Here is a 22,152-nt window from a genome sequence, read left to right as displayed (position 1 = left end):
CATTCGGCTAATTTGCATATTTTTGGCTCGTACATTACTATTGAAATCGAGTAAGTCAGTCTTAGCCTAAGATTGACTTTGTGAAACAGACTTAAAAAGTCGCACTTAGACTAAGATTGACTAGCGCTAAGTCTGACTTACTAAGTGCGACCTTTGTGAAACAGGCCCCTGGTACCCTTACCAGTCATCGTTAGACTCGATCGAAATAAACCTCCTCCAGGGTAGGTTTAATTTAAACCCAATTTAGACCACAGCTGGACTTAGTAGAATACAAATTAAACCTGGGTTTAAACCTGGGTCTAAACTGGTGGTTTAAACTCAGGTTTAAACCCCCAAAACCCACTTTAGACCCAGGCGTGGGTTTAAACTCGGGTCTAAGTTTTTAGCAGAATACGGGCCTTGTTGTCACAAAGCCAGATGCGTCGATCGCTGCCAGCGCCAGAGATAGCTAGCTGGCCGGCTGGCGCCGGGTGGTAAGAGCACTGGCTGCCGCTGGCACCCTTGCTACGCACGCACGCAGGGCGCTTGCCGACCCAGCCTGTTTGGCCCCCAGTTATGGCGTCGCCTTAAGAGGGCGCACTTCCATGAACAGTCGCTTGAATCGGTCTATACATTGAGTGCACTATTACACCATCTTTTACGTGAAATTTAGACATTTCTCCGGTAAAAACAGACGGACAATGTCGCAAACGTTCTATTGAATCCGAAAACAATAATTGCTGCCCTCTTAAAACATACACTATTTACACATTTCATAACTTTCCTTTCTACTTGTGGATAACGCACACACACACACACACACACACACACAAACACAATGTACTTTACCCTGTAGCGCAAGGTAACACGATCAATAGCGACTATGCAATTGAAACTGTTATCCCCTTCCCCCCACCCCCCTCTCTCTCTCTCTCTGAGCCACTGCTGCAGTTAAGGATTTAACAAGACATCATTTTGCCGCATGTGTGTATACAAAGTCTGCAAACCCCATAGGCCCTTTCAGGAATGATCTCGGGAATGTATGATCTGAGATTGCTTAGATCAGAAACTGTTTTTGTAGTCTTCTAACTGTCTACAATGAATGAGAATGTAGAGTAATAGAGTCTTGATTCACTATCTCCTACTTAAAAAACAACAAAAACGTTCCCGTTTTACCTTCAGAAGTGATGTTCCATACCAATTATGCAAAACGACACAGGTTGAAAAAATAATTCTCAAACCTATCTTACAAAGACAACGTCACAGTTCTCATGAGAAATGGTTGAAATGACATAATGTTGTCATACACTTATCGGTGAAAGTATTTAAATGCAGCAATAAACATCGTCTTCCTTTCAAATCGACCGCATGTTACATGTACTTGTATAATTATATTCATATTTGCTTGAGATAATTGTCGTTGAACTTGAACTTGAATTTCTGTGCCCTGCATCATAAAATCCGCGAGAGTCGCCAAGTAAGATTTTAGCGCGTAGGTGAGATTCCTAAATAAAGGATTATCAGCTGTGAAACGAGTGAATCCAACCAAATTCGATATCCCAATTATACTGAAATAAGAATCAGTGATAACGCCGTGTCTTAAATCTGTACTCTTAAATAGAAATATAAGGCTTCTCTGAAACGCTTTTATATTTTGCTACTAATTGTGCAAACACAAAAGAAAACATAAACATAAACAGTTGGTTCGGAAAAACATATTCAAAGATCCATATTTGTATTTGTATTATTAACGTTCATATACAGTTCCTCTTGTGACGTTGCTTTATTGTCAATGTGACCGTCTTTTGTTTTGAGCACCTTAGCATACAGTTCTTCGCACGTTGCTGGTTTTGTTGCCGATGATGCCCCAACTGTTTTGTTTACCGTTGCATACAGTTCTGCGCAAGTTGCTGGTTTTGCTGCCGAATTTACCCCAACTGTTTTGTTCACCGTTGCATACAGTTCCTCACACATTGCTGGTTTTGTTGCCGATGATCCCCCAACTGTTTTGTTCACCGTTGCATACAATTCTTCACAAGGTTTGGTGTTTGAAACATAACTCATGGGACTCTCGTAGTCATAGCAGTCGCTCAAGATGTCATCTCTCTTTTTAGGATGCTTGTCATGGGTGGAAGCTTTATCAGGATTCAGCAAGCAATATTCCCCGGAGTCGAAAGCGTCAGTGAACTGTGGTTTGTTTAACGTTTCGATACTATTAGCTTCGTCAGGATGTAGTTGATAATAGAAGGCATCGTCACGATTGAAGGTTGGTAGGGATCCCACGCAGGAATACGATATGTCATCGTTTCTGTCGGAGTGAACTTCACCATGAGAAGAAGGACCAGAAGCTGAGAGACCTGTTGGGGGACTTTGAAGTCTCTTATCCAGGAGGGAACGATTGCAGTGATCGTACTCACTGTCTGTATTGCTAGGAATGTTCTGGGCAGACTGTTTGACGACATTCAACGAATTATAGCACCTTTCATCAAACAAGCGGGCTTCATCAAAGGATCTAGAGCCTTTTTTCGTCAGCCAATCGTTTCCACAGAGGTCTACATCCTGGTATTCACAGTCCTCGTAGCAGCTCGCCATTCGATCCAAAGACGTTTCCTGTACTCCATGGTTCTCATAAACACACGGGATACTGACTGATGCGTGTACAGAAGAAGTGACGTTGCTCTCCAATGAGACTGCGCAAAGGGAGACTTGTTGTAAGTTCGATGCATGGGGTGGTCCCTTGTTTACCTCCGAAGCGTCCTGGTAGATGTGATAAAGGTTCTCTTGTTGAGTCATGACGTCTCTGAAAATATTGCCATGGTGGTTCTGGGAAGGGTGACCCTCTGCTCCAGCGTCAGTAATAGTAGTGTTCAATACAACATGATCCGTCGAGCTCAAATTTTGGTTTGGATTGTCTATGCGAAGCATCTCCAGTTGTCTGATTGACTGATTTGAAATTTGTGAGGATCTGCGTCTGTAACGGCAATTATAAGAAAGATACACTGTTTACTTCTTTTTTTTTTTTTTAAGGAAGAAAACGAAACAGGACACAAACCAACAATAACAACATTGCATTTTCAAGACGGAATGGAAACAGATATCATAAATATACAATTGTGGAATTTATCAGCTTGTTTTGGCTTGTCCCACGGAAAAAAAATGTAATAAGGACATTGAAATAATGATTGAACATCAAAATCAATTTACAAACTTTGAAAATATGATATGTTTTGCTGGGATGCATAGACATACATTTTAGTTGTTTACTCAAAGTTTAAAGCATTAATTACATTTCTAACAAATGTAGAAAACGACAGTACAATGGCACAAGTAGGAAAAATATTCACCTACTTCCCGCAGCAATCTCCAAACACCAACCTCCAACACTTTAACACACATACACACGCAAATACACGTGCACCCAATACTGGTTTTATACGGAAACACTCACCTTTTCTTGTGATGCCTGCACAATACCGTGAAGAGAATGGCAACAATTATGGGAACAACACACAGAAGAGCTGCCATTGCAAAGATGTCAAAATCATTCACAGGAACTTCAGAAACTGAAATGGAATTCAATAAAATAAATCTTTGTCACCCTTTGTTAAAAGAAAGAAAAGAAAACAAGAAAGTACATTGCATTTGACCTTACATTGCATTGACATAATTCAGTAGAGTGGACATTATCTTATCATCAACAAAATAATCCTGAATTGACAACACACAGATGCAGTATACAAAAAACATTATGTTGCACCTGGAATGATAGGGCACAACTAAATAAATCATGTCAGAAATTACTATTACTTGATATGAAATTGTTCTTTTTTGAATCACTACACAATTTGTTATCGACTATGATGCATTAATAGCAAATTGATCAGGTTGACGCGATGACACAGGATCCCATGTCGAAAACTGTTTTTTTTTTATTTTAGGAAAACTGTGTGTGTGTGTGTGTGTGTGTGTGAGTAAAGATAAATCTGCTGACAATATTGAACATGAGTTAATATCGGAAGCAGCAAAACGTGGTTGCAATAACAACTTGATATTCAAGGTGAAATTGAAAATCTGAGAAAGAAAGACATTATACTATATCAGTGAAATAATTTCTGCCTCATGATAGAATATGTATGTAATGAATATGTGTATACTTAGATGGTATCGAATGATACGGATATGCAACGTACTTGTAGTCGTTTCGCTTGTGTCTAGTATGGTCACATTTTCAGTTGCTTTGCCATCACCTGTTCATGAAAAAGGCAAAGGAAGCAAGATGATTAGTACAGACAGCCGCAATGATGATATCATGGTATTTAGACCCACAATGACCTCGTCACCTGACATTTCATTGCATTTTCACATCCAAATAATACATACCTATTGCAAAGTAACATTGACGATTTGTACAAGATTTGTGCCAGAAGCTTAGATGTCATGAATCATATACAAATACAAACAATAGTACAATAAAAAAAATACATACACACCGATGGAGCAAATAACAAATTTTAATACCTGGTGATGTCATATTTGTGGGCATGCTGAGCAAGAGCAGATTAGAAATAGGATACCATGTCCATGGAGAAGACTTTCACTCGTTATTGTATGAAAGAGTTTATATTTTCAAAAGACGGTCGAATTATTTGCACTAGCACTTAAATTTATATTGAGTATTTCAAATTGGAATTGACATTATGCTTTTACTTTTAATCTTCATTTAGGACTTAATAACCGCTATGACACAATGTAGCTGTCAAATGTAGAAAACCCACCTGTGCCCTTGGGTACAGTTAATACAACTTGATTTTGTACATAACAAAATGTCGAAAGCAAAGGAAGTAAGGAATATTATTCATTGAATGACAGTGCGATATACTTTTTCTTTTTAGTTACCAAGCTTCTGCATGACTAACAGTGTACTTTACAATAATAAAAACAAAGAAAACCGGTATTTTGAAATTTTTTTGTTCCTTGTTTTTTTACCTATATGTCTTTAAATAGTGAATAGAAACGGAGCCTCAAGCCGTAAGCAAAAAACAAAAAGAAATACCAAAAAAAAAGTGATTACACAAATCATAAACTGAACAATGAGAGAGGCACAAAAGAGAGGTGCTCAAGTGTAAAGAGACTGATATGTCATCTTACTTATTAACGACGTGGCGGTGATCTCGGGCAATGTCGTTAATTCATAAGTAACCAGTCCCTCGCCTGTTTCATTGGAGGAAATCAGGGGCATTGTGGGTAATGACTAATATTTTTTAAATGACCGAGGTCCACAGAATCAGACTTTGCTTAAACAAATTCGTAGCAGAAAAATGTTTCCAAGCTTACTGAAAAAAAGAGATAAAATTCTATTATCAGTAGTTTTACAGCTGATGGATTCAATATCTCATGGAGCTGAGGTGATTTGCTAAATCAGTAGGGTAGCGTTAGGGTTAACGACAAATTTAAGTCAGATTAGAATTTAAAAAAAAATGGCATCGAATGCCAACAGATACCGAAACACACATCGCAAAACAATTACGGTTACTCTAACAGTAGTTAGCTTGTAGATATTTTGAATGCTACTCACTGGAGATGTAGTCTGCATTCTGTGTAGGTGTTGGTGTAATAGTTGTTCCACCTACGCAATAAACATAGACGCGCAAGACTTGATTCAGTTTCAAAGTAGTTTGGCAAATTCTCTTGCACTCCTGGACAATATGAAACTCTGTCACGATCATTTGACGAATCGAGGTCTTTAAAAACTGCCCATAGCGTATATATCATAGAAATTCTCAATTAAAAGGACGTCGAACACCAGCCCCTGCTGGTACATCTTGGCTTAATATTAGAAAAACTGTTTTCTTCAATATATCAAGGGACAGAATAATGAATATATCAAAATGGTGTCACTTTTTGCATTTGGACTATTACTTCTGACTTTCAGCAAAACTGCGACATTTGTCAGAATTATATTTTATTTAGAGAAATTTATTTGATCTGATTTTTTTTCGTTTTAATCGGTTCCCCACGTTATAGTATAGTCTAAAAAATATTTGAATTTCATAGTTACCCTATTCTGATTTATCACGCAACCTGTGGCTTGCTTTTACGCAGGCCCCGTCATATTTTTCGCATTATGACCTTAGCTTAACTAGCATGTATACCAAGACAAGCTTTTGTACATTCCGGTGAAGTTTCATCTAATGTATTTTCTGTATGATTTTGGTAAATATACTTAATTGTGATTGATGTGAAAAAATATGAAAATAAATTGAAATAAAATGAATATGAAATGAAATCTTGAGTCATGATTACGGTTGATTTCCCTGTTACGAGAAATTTCACGGATATTCGAATAAACCCCATAAATGTCCAACTTTATGTCCGATTTAATACGAGCTGTCATCCTCAGATCCTCCTATTTCTCCTATGCTCAGTGATATGCTGTGTTATATTCAGTGTAGCCAATTGCATGTTTTTTACTTTGACAAATACAAGATGTGTATCAATGGCAAACCTTCTTTTATATTTTTGGATTTCGAGCAGAATGGGATTGACACGTTCCAGGTCGGAAAGTAAGTCGACCGTCCAGGTAGCCATACACACTGCAGTGTCGCACTGCCATTGATGCTGTAGCCTTCATCACAGGTGAGAGTTATCTTGGATCCAAAGTATGTCATATTAGAGTCCCAATGACCATTTGGCACATGACCGGGGTGAACGCAAAATCCGACGGAAACTGTCAATTTTAAGAAATGAAATGATGCAGTATCATCTGTCCATCACAAAACCCACAAAAGTTGCACGCCATGATTTTACATGAGAACTGAAATTGGGTGAAATGGGTCAAACCAATCAAACGTGATTTTATCACATTTTCATTATTCGAAAGTTTGGGGTCATAAAACAAATGGAAAATTGTGTTTTTAGCATTTTCATAGAACATTCGGCGTGGAATAGTGTGATAAGGTATATCTTTATAGAGGCCCCTTGCAACTTCTTCAAAGCTCTTTACGCAGTCCTCACTTTTTACTCTAATAACTGTTCGAAGAGGACGCTACTTGTTTGGAATTTGGTACTAGTCTTGGACAGAGTGCGTTAGAGCATTCAGAAAGATCATTCTTTCAGCGCAATCTGATAATCGTTTTATTGTTGCTGCTTTTCAGTTTTGCGTCCTGCTTTTTGTTGTCCCTCCGAATGCAGAGAGCAAAGATTGCTTAAGATCAAGCGCTTGGTTGTAGGTCATTTACCTTGGAGCTTCTTTTCTGGGTACACACTTTTCTAAAGTACACACTTTTCTAAAGTGTGTACTTTCTCTGTTTTATTTTTAGAGGTTAGGCTACGGTCCTGCTCGATGACCAGTCGGCGAGTTTTTGGCCAATTTTGGTCGGACACCAACAGGTGACTGACCGGAGACCGACCAGGCACCAATGATTTTTAGGGCATCGGTTTTAACGCGGAATTAAAACTTCACCGGCGACTGACCAGTCTTCACTCGGTAACCGAGCGGCAACTGCCCAGGCACCGACCTAATCGTGGTGGCGCCGTCGTACGATTTAGGGAACAAACATAATAAAGATAAAAATTACAAAAGCGAGAAGAAAACCAAGAGACTAGACGGAGAAGAGGAAAAAAAGCAATCACAAAGAGGCAAGGGGAGGGATAGAGGCAAGATAACCCCAGAATATTTCTATCTAGCATTCTCAGCAGGTGCATACCCAACGCAGCAAAGGACTAGCAATGTTGGAGACATGGAAGGCAGGGACAACGACTATGGGACGAAAGAATTTAAAGCTAGAAATCTGGGTCGTTATGTATCGTTATGTATTTACTTCTGATGGGGCATCGCTCGGTGACTGCTCGGACTCTACGAGAAGATCCCCATATTCGCAACATTTTCACTTAAAATCGACCCGTGACCGACGGGAAATCGACATGGCATCGCTCGGGCATCACTTGGGTTTTACAGCCTGTTTGACATCTCTAAAGATTGATAGGCGGTGCCAAAATTTCAGCGGCGACTGAGCAGACTACAAATCGGTCGTGCATCATGACTACATAATATTATACATTTAATTTTGATTTAATATATTAGTGTTCTTTGTATATGGTCGGATTCTATAACATACTATTTTGATTTTGAAAAACGATATCATTCCAGAGGGGTGAAGATTCAGGTGCGAGTTTCTTCAATTTGTCCCCTCTACAAATTAAAATTGTCAGCCCGCTGATCTGTAAATTAACAAACATGTCGGAAAAAAAGAACCAGTGCGTCTCGAACGTATTTTGATTTTGTTTGTGGCAAAACACATGCATCCACGACCAAAGCCAAGAAAGCCAAAAGCTTGACAAATAAAGTGCGGAGAGGCTATACGTCACGTATTAATTAGCGCTATTTTAATCACTAACTTGTATGCACATGCATATCAAATACAGAACGATTTGCATTTATCCAACTGATTCATCATTGCACCTATTACACTGGATCCGCAGTGACCGCTGCTGTTCAGTTTCAAAAATAGTCACACGAATATTTAGCAATCTACCGTTTGTAAAGTGAATCATACGCTGTCTCTTTGTCATGCAATGTACACACTGATTCCTGACACTTACTCAATATTTGAAACATTGAAGCAAAGAAAAGAGAAAGTTTATCATTGTATATTTCTGTCCACTTTGGCAAAAGAGAAATTGTATTTCTGTATATTCTCAAGGCAATGAAGAAACTTACTTTGTTAACAATTGATATAAGTGTATATTTATGTATGGCACCAAAAATGTATTATAATATGTTATCATGCAGGGCTCGACACTAACTTTTTTGTTTGGTGGCCCGATGGGGCCACCAAAATCCTCAATTTCAAATTTTTGGTGGCCCGAGAGAAAAATTTGGTGGCCCCGAAAAAACAATAAAAAACATTAAAGTCCTGTTTTTTTTAATGAGTCAGATATCTAAGTTTTATCCAGTCATAGTAAGAATTGGAAGTTGGACATATCTACTCATAAACAAGCCTCAACAAACTCGCAACACTCACTCTCAGGCACTCATTCAGTCCTTTTCATGCATCCTTTAAACAATATAACTGCTAATTTCCGGCGCAAAAAGTTACGAATTAATTGACGTACGTACTTTTCAAAAAATTTTGGTGGCCCGAGGCGGGCCACCAATTTTGCCTTTTTTTGAAATTTGGTGGCCCGACTTTCATTTTTGGTGGCCCCGGGCCACCGGGCCACCGTTAGTGTCGAGCCCTGCTGTTATGTATCTGCGTGAGCAATGATATAATGCAGGAACCAATAAAATCATATCAAATGAAATCAAACTTTTGTTATGCTCTTTATATTGTTAAATTTGTCATCTATTTACTATTGAATGCTTACAAATAACACATGGATTATATGCCTTTCATACTCACTGTTGTATGAGTCGTGGATCAGTTGATCAGATTCATGGTCTTCCTGTCTGAGATATGTCCATTTCTGAGTGTTCCTTTCTTCAGACTCTATCACGCCAAATGGTTCTGATTAAAAACAGTTTGAATTACGTAATTACGTTTGAATTACGTTACATAAAACAGCAGCGTCCCCAGTGTCATATTCCTGGGTTTGCCTATGCAGATGAACATACAGTTTTGTTAGAATAAACGTCAGATCTGAAAAATAGACACTGTCTTAGATGTCTGTTCATCGTCTTACTAGCATCCAAGAAATCCAGGTTTTTCATAGACGTGAAACAAAATGACGGTCAATTAGGAAAGCTATATCCAATAAACTCTGTTTAAAAATTATCAGCCAAACCTTGTTACGTAATTGTTACAAACCTAATTCTGATGACTACCAATCACATTTTGTCAATACACTAACACTGCCAATGACTTAGTGCAAAATACAAATTAATATGATTTTGCTCTTTTATACTTTACTTTACTCATTCCGTGTTTACAAATGATAAGGACGTGAAAGCAAACATCCTTCATCAATAATGTATCCAATGTAATACATTAATAAGTATACTGCCGCAAAAGCATATTAGTTGCATGTAGGTAATAATCATGCCATTTAAGACAGAATGTTCGTCCAAAAAGAGAACACTTCTGCTCTTGATCCCCTAAAGGCAATGTTATTTGAGCATTATGACTTACAAAACATCAACACAAATTTACTTGTAATTGTATCGGTAGGCTCACCTTGACATGTGATTCTAACAGCATTATTCGAGGAGCAGTCAGTGGGTGTCAGTTGACAATCCATCAAACGTTGATACGTGCCAGGAACTATGCATTGATGTAATGACACAGTTACAAAACTTCAAAAACATTAACGCACTAATTCAAAGCAAAGTAGAAAAAATGTGAATGCAAATAAAATAGACATTGAACGTTGAAGGCTGAGGTTGAAGTAAAAAGGATCGTCAAATTCTGAACTTTGCTTGAAATTCACTTACCGTCTGACAGTCTGAAATAGCGTTGCCTAGTTTTCGAAATCTACATCATTTCAGAATACTTCATATATGGTTTTATTTCTATTTTTTTCTACATATACTCAATACTGCAGTCACCATGAAGACATAACAGTAATGATAACAATGACAATAATTTATTGTTTTATAGTTTATTATTCAAAACAATAAGATGTAAAATAACAATCCAGCAGCTCGAAGGCTCATACTGTTGCTTTTACTTACATCACAGACCCAGCACAGACCTCATGGAATTCAGAACAAATGTACGTTTGCATTGCATATATGTAGGAGGATAGACTACGTCACAAATTATAATAAAATACACATTAACTTAAGTTTCAATAATGGAATAGGTAGATAATGCCAAACAGGAAATGAGATTTATGAGATGATACAACGCAATGAAGAATAGCGGGCAGTTGAGAGCAAAGGAAGGTGGATAGGTCGAAAGCACAAAAAACATGGAAATGGGCAGGAACGGGTTATTAGCACAATTTTATAAAGAAAGCACTGTGGACCCTTAATTGCCATTTCTTGATGGTTGATTTCTGCCTGCAGGCAATGATTAAATGTAATTCACACAGTATACACAAATTGTCATGTTTAACAATAAACGCTAACAGTATGTGTGAACACGTAAAGTGAACTAAACAATATGCTCACTAAACAATGTTTGAGCACTCAACCATTATGCTCATTGCTCACCCAATAATATGCTGTAATGAGCAACATTTTATCTTTGGTTCAACTGCTGATAACACGGCCAGTTAGATTTAAAACGTCATCTATGGAAGAGCATTTCATTGCTTCCCTTTTGAGCATTTGCGTTGCTTCCCTTTTGGACGTCGTTGGCGCATCAGTGTCAAAGCGCTTTGGGGTATGGTGTTATAGAAAACTGGGTGGTTGGATAGCATCCCTGGGATTGAGATATTGTGTAATCTTTATCCCGCGGTTTTTTATATGCACAAGTTTGATTTTTGATGAAAAAGTGGGTCATAACGGTAGTTCATATTCCCTCTCGCTAATTCCTGATCACATTGGCGTGATAATAAGGTTGTATTTGAAAGTGATTATATGTTATTATGGAAGGTTTTTTTAAGGACACAAAGCTGACTTTTATATCTTTGAATGTTAAAGGTATACGGTCTTATTTCAAAAGAATTAAAGTGTTTTCATGGTGTAAAGATAAACAGGCAGATGTTATATTTTTGCAGGAGACGTATAGTCTTGAAGACAACGTTATTGAATGGACAAAACAATGGGGAGGAAAGGCAGTTTTCTCACACGGATCTTCACATAGCTGCGGGGTGATGATTTTGTTTAAAGATAGGTTAGATGTTGATATTATTGATAAGTATGTTTCGGAAAATGGAAGATGGATATTATTACGGGTGAAGATAGAAAGCAATGAATATTTACTTTGTAATATTTATGCGCCAACAGGCGACAAACACACAGATCAGAGACTTTATTTTGAGCAATTACATGAACGTTTGACGTCATTTGATTTTATTTGGCTGTTATAGTGGGGGGAGATTTTAATACACTTTTGAATAGATATATGGATAGGGATGGAGGTAACCCGGCAGCGTGTAATGTTATTCAAGAGGTGATTTTTAAAATACAACATGATTTTGATTTAGTAGATATTTGGAGATTAAGAAACCCCCTTGTTAGAAGGTATACATGGAGACAGTCCCACCCTTTAATACAAAGCAGATTAGATATTTGGATGATTTCGGATGTTCTTCAAAGTTATGTTAAGGAAACTGATATGTGACACTGCACCTCAAAACAAACAAAAAGTCGCCAGACATGAATTTTTAGTTAAGACCATATTCTGAAAGAGCAGAATTTAAGCTTTAAAATGATGTATAACTCAAATCAAATGGACTCTCCTAACCTATCTAAATATTGGAAAGAAAGCACAAACTCAGGAAAAGTGGGAACTGAGAAAAGAGGCTCTGAAGTATAATGTCTATTCAAGCGCTTAATCTTTACCAAACCGTCCTGGCTGTGCGATAAATGGGACAAAAAACGGGAAGTAATCCACCAGAGTGACAACAATGAAGGGATTATCAGATTAAAGTGAAATTTAGCATGCCTCATTAACACATTCTGTCCATAATTAATGCTAACTTTCAAAGCAGTAGCACTATCCTTTCAAAAGTTATTAGAGTTGAAAGTGAAGACTGTGGACAAGGTTTTTCAGAAATGAAAAAGGGATTCTAAGGAAACACCTAATCACACTATTCTACCAAAAACGTTCGAGATAAACTGCTAAAAAAACACACTTTCGTGCCCGTTTTATGATACCAAATTTTAGAATAATGTAAAAGAAGAACCGTTCTTTCAGAAAATATGAAAAAGTCAAGTTCGGCTAGGTTGACCCATTTCACTTATTCTCAGTCCTCACGCAAAATCAGTGTGTGCGACTTTATGTTCGTTTTGAGGTGCACGGTCACATATTATTCCTGGGGTTGGCACTGATCACTCTGCAATTGTTCTAAAGCTTGAGAATAAAACAAGGAAATATTTTAATGTTACAAATTGGAAGTTTAATAATAGTTTATGTGATGATGAGCAATTCAGTACTGAGATGTCTCGAAGTATAGATATTTGGATTAATGAATCATTAGAGTTTGAAGATTTGAGAGTACGATGGGATTTTGTGAAGCATAAAATTCGTTGTTTTTCTCGCAAATATAGTATTGAAAAAGCAAAGAAGATGAGGGAGGAGAGACAGGTGTTAGAGAGACAATTATATAATTTACAGAAGTTGATAGAAGAGCAAGGAGATCAATTTCTTCAAGAATATGAAAAAGTTAAATGTGATTACGAGGCGCATTTGGATCACATTACACATGGTATTATAGTGAGGTCTAGAGCAAATTGGGTTGAATATGGAGAAAAAATAGTAGTTACTTTCTTAATCTGGAAAAGGTGAATAAGATGTATACATGTATTAACGTGTTGAAGAAAGGAGAAGATTTTTTGGATGATAGTGATGCTATCAGTAAATATATTAGATATAATTATTCTGAGTTGTATGAGGAGCCCGAAAGGAATACTTTCACAGACTGTCCCTTTTTAAAGTCTGATGATAGTCCATCACTGTCATCAGCAGAACGAGATATATGTGATGCAGATCTGACTTTGAGAGAATTTACTGCGGCTCTGAAAATGATGGCTAAAAATAAATCCCCCGGAAATGATGGTCTGACGATAGAATTTTATATCAAATTTTGGGATAAACTTGGGGCTTTTTTCGTAGGAATTATGAATTACAGTTTTATGTCTGGTAAATTTTCGTCGCAACGACAAGGAATGATAACGTTGATAGCTAAGAAAGGTAAAGATAAATTATTTATTGAGAATTACCGTCCGATTACTTTATTAAACGTTGATTACAAGATATGTTCGAAGGTGTTAGCGATGAGGTTAAATAAGGTTTTACCTGATATCATTCATTCGGACCAGGTAGCCTTCATCAAAGATAGGTATATAGGTGAAGCGGTTCGCACTGTTTCAGAGACACTCTTTTATTCTAGATTGAAAAATATTCGTGGTTTTATTGTTAGCCTTGATTCTAAAAAAGCTTTTGATTCCCTCAATCATCAATATTTATTTGAAGTGTTAAAATTCTTTAAATTTGGAGAACGATTTTGTAGATTTGTGCGTGTGTTTTATAATGATATAGAAAGTTGTGTTTTGAATGATAATAGGTCAACTGGGTATTTTAGGATTGGGAGGGGCGTCCGCCAAGGTGATCCTTTGTCACCATATATGTTCATTTTAGCCATAGAGACACTTGCACTTCATATTAGGTCTAGCCCAGAAATTATGGGAATAAAGTTAAGTGTACAGGAGGAAATAAAACTTTCTATGTATGCTGATGATATCACAGTTTTTTTTTTTAACAAATGATCAATGTTTTCCTAATCTTGCAAAGATTTTAGATGATTTTGCTATCTGTTCGTCTTTATCAATTAATTATGATAAGACAAAAGTGATGCGAATCGGTCCATCGGTGTTTACTACTGCACCTAAGACGGACGTGCAACAATTTAGGAATGTAGAATTTGTATCTGTTCTCACTGTTTTAGGAATAGATATTTCGTATTCTTTTCACGACCGGAAGGCACAATTACAAAGAATTTTGATGAATATTAAATCACAACTGCATAGGTGGAGATTTAGAGATTTATCCCTCTACGGGAAAATTCAGATTGTTAAGACTTATGCTTTATCTCAGTTGCTATATATCGCAAGTATAGTTTCAGTGCCAGATTCTTTTATACATGACGTGAATAAAGTTATTTATGAATTTATTTGGAGAGGCCCAGATAGAATAAGGCGCGATGTTTTAGTAAAAGATTATGAGGAGGGAGGTTTGAAAATGTGCTGTTTAAAGTCAATGATGCAAGCTCAAAAAATAAAATGGGTGCAGAGGTTATTTGAGTCATGTTCAAAAGGATGAAAATCCATTTGTTTGAATTTGTTAGCATCTGTAGGAGGAGAATTTTTGTTTTTCTGCAACTTTGATGTTTCAAAGTTAAAGATTAATGTTTCATGGTGGTTTTTAGAGGTATTAGAAACGTGTACCCTCCTTAAGAACAGAGAATCAAGCATACCCAATCAAATAATCTGGAATAATAAATACATTTTGTTTCACGGGAAGTCTATGTTTAATAAACATATAGTAGAGAAAGGTTTTTTGAAGGTAACTGATATGTTAGATGAGTACGGCCGACCTCTGCGTTGGAAGGATTGTAAGGGTAAAGGTTTACAGTTTACTCAGTATTTCACTCTTCTTGATTGTTTCAAGAAGATGCCAAGTGAATGGAAGCTTTTTTTTCTTCGTCAAAACTATCACCCCTTTATTAAACCCCTGAGTATTATTCCTTTAATCTGGGTTCAGGGTAGATGGTTGGAATTACATAACGTAACAACAAAGCATTTATATAATATATATCTGCATTTGAATAACCCTGGAAAATCTAGTGTGTTTGATCGTTTTGACGTTATGTATGACATTGGATTTGAAGATGTTCAATCTCTTTTCAAATTACCTGCCAGTTTGACAATTGATACAAAATTAAGAATAACGCAATATAGGATACTGAATAATTTGATCCCCGTTAATTCGTGGCTTGTTCGAATAGGGAGAAAAGATGACTCAAGATGTTCCTTTTGTAAAAGTGAACCGGAGACAATAGAACATTTGTTTTTTGATTGTCGGAAGGCGTTAGTATTCTGGGAATCATTGTTTAAAGAGGAAAAAAGTAAAATTGATTCCTTGCAATTGTTTTCATGTCAAAAGGTGTTATATGGTGTTATACATCCGAGGAACGATTTTGTTTTTTCATACAATTTCATAATATTATTAGGTAAACAATTTATTTTAAGTTGTAAGTATCAAAGTTTATGTCCTCAAAGGCAACATTTTGAGCAATATGTAAAAAAATATAGTTTGATTGAAGAAAAAATAGCTAAAAGCAAAAATAAATTTGATTTGCATGGGGCAAAGTGGAGGAAAATAGAACAAATTATATCTTTATAGAAAGTCAAATGCCCTTCCCACTTTCTTCTTCCTTTCCCTTGCTCTGATGGTCCTTTCTTCCTCACCGCGGTTTATACTCCTTTTTCTAATTCCCTCCCTCCCTCCCCCCTCTCTCTCTCTCCTGTCATGACATTCACTGTAGTTTATGTTTATGAAACAATTATTCTGTCCTGCATTATCACCTCAAAGATTGCGGCGTCGAATACCCCCCCCCCCCCCCCCCCCCCCCAATGCCGGGAGAAGGGATAGGAGACTTCGCATCTTCAGCCCAGGGCTGGGTGTATAATTATGTTATCGTAGAAAGGAAGTTACGGAGAGTGCATAAATGGAGCCAGGTGAATAGTACCTTTGATTTGGTTTTTCTTGTTTTTTTTTTTTTTTTTTTAAGATTGTAGTGTGTGTTCTTGCGCCTTTGGTTTGTTTTGTCTGGTCTTTGGTAATATTTAGTGTTTCCATTGAAGGCTATTTTTTTTTCTTTTTCTTTTTTTCCCTCGTTGTCTGTGTATACGATTCTAGAATTATTGGTGTTAACGTGTGTTAGAGACTGTAGTCCAAAAAAGGATCAGACGCCTGGTAGTTTTACTATCATTGTATGCTATCAAACTTTTGTTTTGTGATGTCAAAAATGTTTTTGTCATATGACCTGTGAAAAAGCACGATGTTTTTCGATCTGATCAATAAAATCCAGAAATACAAAAAAAAAGAGCATTTCAAGCTCAGCACTAATATAACAATTTTGCACTTCTCATCAATGTTCTCAAAACTGCCATTAAAGGTAGAGATTAAACCAGTTGGACCATTTGATTCAATGAATAACTGTTAACAACCACGGTAAAACATATTTGTCTCGGGTTTGTGTTGTGTAGTCACTTGCTGGGCGATCGTAACTCGTCCCAGCATGCAATTACGCCAACGGGATGGTGCTAGCTTTTATTTTCTATGAAGCATAGGGGCCCAGAGAAAAATTTGTTGCCTTGGGCAAAGTGCATCGAACAATGGCAGTACGAAGGCCGACGTGGCCAAGTTGCTATGGTAACTTTAGGTTCGCCGAGCACGTCATTGCAGCTTGCCAACACATTAAATAAAGCTGGAGGGGTCCCCCTTGCTTCTCCCAAAATGTACTGATTAGCCTATTATGATCAGGTAATTATATTATATCCATATACCAAAACAACAACAAACAAACAAACAAAAACATTAAAAAACGATAAGAGCGACAGATAACTCCAAGTAGAACAAGAAGGTAGAAGAACGGTATTGTTAGCATGAATTGCGGGATAAAAAATGACGACTAATGGTAGAATTATACAAAATGCAATAGGTAAAAACAGCCAGAAAAAAATAAAGGAATAGTTTTTTTCCTTTTTTTGACGTTATCCTTCAATTCAATTGAATTCAATTGAATTCATGTTTATTTTTCCATCCAACAAAGAGTAAAACCGAATCATGAGAAAACCATATGAATAACAAGGAAATAAAAAAAAAGAATATGTAAGATTTTCACATGAAAAATATCATTGTCAGCTGAAACATGGGGAATAAATAATAACTTTCCCAAATTAAGGATCAAGTAACCCAGGGGACCAGCTGCTAACCTTGGTCTCTTCTAAAATATTTTTGCCACCTCTCTGTAGAGTTCTCAATTCTTTTTAGATTGTTTTACCATCTATATACCTAATCTACTTCACATTACGTTGTATCATTTTCTGCAAAATTTCTTCCTTTTTTTTTTATTCCCTCTAAAAAATCTCTGAAATAGTTCTGTTTTCAGCTTACGTGGATTTTCACACGATAACCGTCCAGTTCTCCTCCGCGATGCTGTCCGTAGCAATGCTTCAGGCGAATGACTCCCAGACACGCCTGGGAAACCGAGCTCTCCGCAGACCAGTTTGGCAGCTTCGGCGTTAAATCCTTCATAGCAAACATATGTGTCTGGTTCGAAGACGACCAATCCTTCAAGGGGGTAGGATCCGTCAACCAGTCTCACATTGGGTGTTTCTTTAGAGAGTATGGTAACAGTATGAACACTTTTGAAATTTTAATAATGAAACTCTGACATCTAGACTGATGAATTAAATTGAAAACCGGGTAAGACTTCGGAAGGGTCGCAGTTTCCAAATAACAAGGTTTACCGTTGGGAGTGTTTTATTTTCAATCCCAAGTATGTATTCTTTCTACATGAAATAAATGTAAAATACTTTGTAATATTACTTCTTAAAATCTTAATGGCAGGCAATGAAGACTGCAATGAAATGTTGAAGTGTAGTGGATGATATGCTCGTTATTGATATTGTACGGTGTGAACTATAATGTATTTGCCATCAACATCAATTTTTTTTCCTGTATTGCTTTCTCTCCGTAATATCGGAAAAGATGGCATTTTCAAATGTTGGAATTTTTTTTTTTGAGAGAGAGAGAGGGACAGAGAGGAAATGAATTACCAGCCACTCATTGGAAAGAATAGTTGCAGTTTGTCACAACCCCTGGACTCTTTTGTAACCTATTCAGTTGCTTGGTGTAGGACTGCTGATTTTGAGGGAAATCATCGAGACCTTGCGGGAACGAGTTTTTTTGGATTTTTTTGCAATCTATGGAAATAACTGATTACATTAGTGTATGATTTATTTGGTACAGACCTACGTGATAAAAAAAAAGTAATTTGCGTTATAACTGCGCGTTTCACTTTTTTTTTACAACCAATATGTACATGCCGCCTTTATATCTCCGATATAACTTAAAGATCTGATTATTATTATGTGCTGTAGGACCTTGATGAAAGGGGGTGTAACCTGCTTTTCTTTTCATGCGAGTCAATTCGTTGTACTTTCACTCACTTCCCCCACAAAGATCTAAATCTTAATAGCATCGGTGGACGATGTGAGAACACTTTCTATATTTTTGTAGTGGCATGTTTTGACAAAGGGTAGACTATGGTCGAGAAAAAAAATTGTATCATTCCTTTTTCGCTTGTACGTTATTTGATTGCAATCAGTTCGTTGTATTTTCTTTTCTTTTTTTAAACCAGAGCCTGTCGCTCGTTTTCCTCTAGTCAACACATTATGCATTTATTTCATGCGATTAAAAGAAAAAAAAAACAACAACACTGAACAACGTTTAATACATCTAGGCTCATGTTCTTATCGAGCACTAATATTCATAGTCATACTGAAATCAAGGAATGCTTACCCTCGTAACACTTTGAACTGATCGTAAATTCCACTGGGTAGGTATATATGTCGTATAGTTAGCTTCGTCTGATGGCCAAGTGACAAAATAGGAGAAAACGGGCGGCGCCATAGAATCGTGATGTCAAATGACTTATTAGCGATCACATCCAGCACATCAAAGGCTGGGTAACTGATTGGCTTTATTTCAAATAATATTCTCCACCCGCAAGGTGCTTGAAGAATCCAGCTGTCCCTACTGCGGGCGCATATTTTGTCACAGGATACATTGGTCTCTAGTGATTCCCCCGGACAGTTTAAACGTAAATCTGCAGTGGTAAAAAAGGGGAGATATAAGTGCATCGTTATTCAGTAGTGATAAATCATGATTTGAAGAAGAAGAAATGGGGAAAAAATAAATCAGTACTTCATGAGACGCTTTAACTTTTTTTTTGCCTGATATCTTCAGATATCATTTCATCTTATTTTTCTTCTATTTGGAATAATTTGTATGCAGAAAAAGATGTCAGTTGGGCATTAAAGGTGTAAATGAAGGTATAAGCTTTTCAAAAGAAAGGAAAAAATGTCAGGCAATAAGTTACTGGGACATCACGATAGTCAAATTGCAAATGGCTTTTAAACTCACGTACTAGATAATTTGAGTGCATAATGAATCTGTTGAAAGCAGTATTAAAGTTTGGAGAGCTTTTGCCAAATAAACACAACAACACAACACAAACAGGCTAAGAAAATCAAATCGCTAACAACCATTATATATATATATATATATATATACACACACACACACACACACACACAAATAACAACATAAAATTGAACATTTGTGACCCTGCACCTCAAAGCAAACAAAAAGTCGCCAGACATGAATTTTTAGTTAAGACCATATTCTGAAAGAGCAGACTCTAAGCTTTAAAATGATGTGTAACTCAAATCAAATGGACTCTCCTAACCTATCTAAATATTGGAAAGAAAGCACAAACTCGGGAAAAGTGTGAACTGAGAAAAGAGGCTCTGAAGTGCAGTGTCTATTCAAGCGCTTAATCTTTACCAAACCGTGCTGGCTGTGCGATGAATGGGACAAAAAACAGGAAGTAAACCACCAGAGTAACAACAATGAAGGGATTATCAGATTAAACTGAAATTAAGCATGCCTCATTAACACATTCTGTCCATAATTAATGCCAACTTTCAAAGCAGTAGCACTATCCTTTCAAAAGTTATTAGAGTTGAAAGTGAAGAGTGTGGACAAGGTTTTTCAGAAAAGATAAAGGGATTCTAAAGACACACCTAATCACACTATTCTACCAAAAATGCTCGAGACAAACTGCTAAAAAAACACACTTTCCTGCCCGTTTTATGATACCAAATTTTAGCATAATGTAAAAGAAGACCCGCTCTTTCAGAAAATATGAAAAAGTCAAAGTTCGGCTAGGTTGACCCATTTCACTATTTTCAGTCCTCACGCCAAATCAGTGTGTGCGACTTTATGTTCGTTTTGAGGTGCACGGTCACATTTAAGAAGTTCAACTCCCAGTGTTAGGGGGAGAGAAGTCTCTGTGTTCACTAATTCTTTCTTTTCAATTACAATGCAAATCGACTTACAATAAAGAAAATAACGATATACGTACATGTATCTTTTGACAAAGCGAGCGACGGATAATAACCGAGGAAAACGACAGCAACCCATACTAGGTTGGCCATCCTCCTGTCTTTTACGATATTCAAAGTCATTATTTTGTCAAAGTGTCAACTGCAAACTTCCCGTCTAATCTGATGATTGGCCCCGTCTCTGTGCCGCTTATCCCTACCCGTAACTCTTCCGTAATACCTATAATTAATATCAAAGAATAACGCCCTGCCCTGCGAGGAGTGCGGAGTGATCGGATGTAATTCTATAACAAGAAACAATAACCACATTATAATCGACCCAAAGGGCCGAAGTGCGCGTGTTAAAACTGCGCAGGTATTAAGTCGTTCGTGTGTCAAAGTGCAGTTTATCAAAACAATTTGCATTTCGATATTCATGCAGCCTATACCCAGGCAGAAGAGGAAGGAACGGAGACCGCTTTTTACGTATCTTATGCATTTGTTCAATATTTATAGAAGAAAACGCTTGTAGAATTCCCCCATCTCATTTTCTCTGCCAAACGGAAGGACGACTCATTTATCCTTACTTTCATATCCGTGTTTGGATACGCCTTTAGAAAAAAAGAATACTTTTAGACAGAACATGATGAACAAAAAATTCCATTGTGTATGTGTTGAGTGACCTCATTTCTGTTCCATAACTTTCAGTTTTGATTTATTGAGAATCAAGCCACATCAATTCACAGCATGACAAGATTTGTGTGATGTCCTGATGTTTTATTTATTTCCTCTATCAGAGAATGTATAGCGACGAGAAGACACAATAAACACCACCTCCACAATCAAATGACAATACCACATTTGTGACCGTGCACCTCAAAACGAACATAAAGTCGCACACACTGATTTTGCGTGAGGACTGAAAATAAGTGAAATGGGTCAACCTAGCCGAACTTGACTTTTTCATATTTTCTGAAAGAGCGGGTCTTCTTTAACATTATGCTAAAATTTGATACCATAAAACGGGCAGGAAAGATTTTTTTTTTATCAGTTTATCTCGAACATTTTTGGTAGAATAGTGTGATTAGGTGTGTCTTTAGAATCCCTTTTTCATTTCTGAAAAACCTTGTCCACACTCTTCACTTTCAACTGCAATAACTTTTGAAAGAATAGTGCTACTGCTTTGAAAGTTGGCATTAATTATTGACAGAATGTGTTAATGAGGCATGCTTAATTCTACTTTAATCTGATAATCCCGTCATTGTTGTTACTCTGGTGGTTTACTTCCTGTTTTTTGTCCCATTCATCGCACAGCCAGCACGGTTTGGTAAAGATTAAAGCGCTTGAATAGACACTGTACTTCAGAGCCTCATTTCTCAGTTCACAGTTTT

The 22,152-nt window shown here is 37.0% G+C and overlaps 1 protein-coding gene across 2 annotated transcripts; it reads right to left on the bottom strand.

Annotated features, from left to right (window-relative positions):
- Positions 1–930: 930 nt before the first annotated feature.
- On the bottom strand, positions 931–20,989 carry LOC139721889 (uncharacterized). 2 transcript variants are annotated; one of them, XM_071633209.1, is made up of 11 exons: positions 20,803–20,989; positions 19,176–19,482; positions 17,766–17,987; positions 10,152–10,238; positions 9,381–9,485; positions 6,485–6,706; positions 5,555–5,605; positions 5,128–5,190; positions 4,170–4,226; positions 3,428–3,542; positions 931–2,950 (listed from the first exon to the last, which is right to left on the bottom strand). In XM_071633209.1, exons 4-11 carry the CDS (start codon positions 10,213–10,215, stop codon positions 1,699–1,701), a joined length of 1,929 nt encoding a protein of 642 aa, XP_071489310.1. In that variant the 5' UTR covers positions 10,216–10,238; positions 17,766–17,987; positions 19,176–19,482; positions 20,803–20,989; the 3' UTR covers positions 931–1,698. The 2 variants fall into 2 exon arrangements, with proteins under 2 accessions (XP_071489310.1, XP_071489312.1); XM_071633211.1 differs by lacking the exons at positions 5,128–5,190; positions 5,555–5,605; positions 6,485–6,706.
- Positions 20,990–22,152: the final 1,163 nt, after the last annotated feature.

This window comes from Diadema antillarum, unplaced genomic scaffold (genome assembly GCF_040938485.1).
Source record: "Diadema antillarum isolate AM-2024a unplaced genomic scaffold, OU_Dant_1.0 scf00000151, whole genome shotgun sequence".
Taxonomy (NCBI): Eukaryota; Metazoa; Echinodermata; class Echinoidea; order Diadematoida; family Diadematidae; genus Diadema; species Diadema antillarum.
The sequence above is the reverse complement of the archived record's forward strand: the minus strand, read 5'-3'. Positions and strand labels throughout refer to the sequence as shown.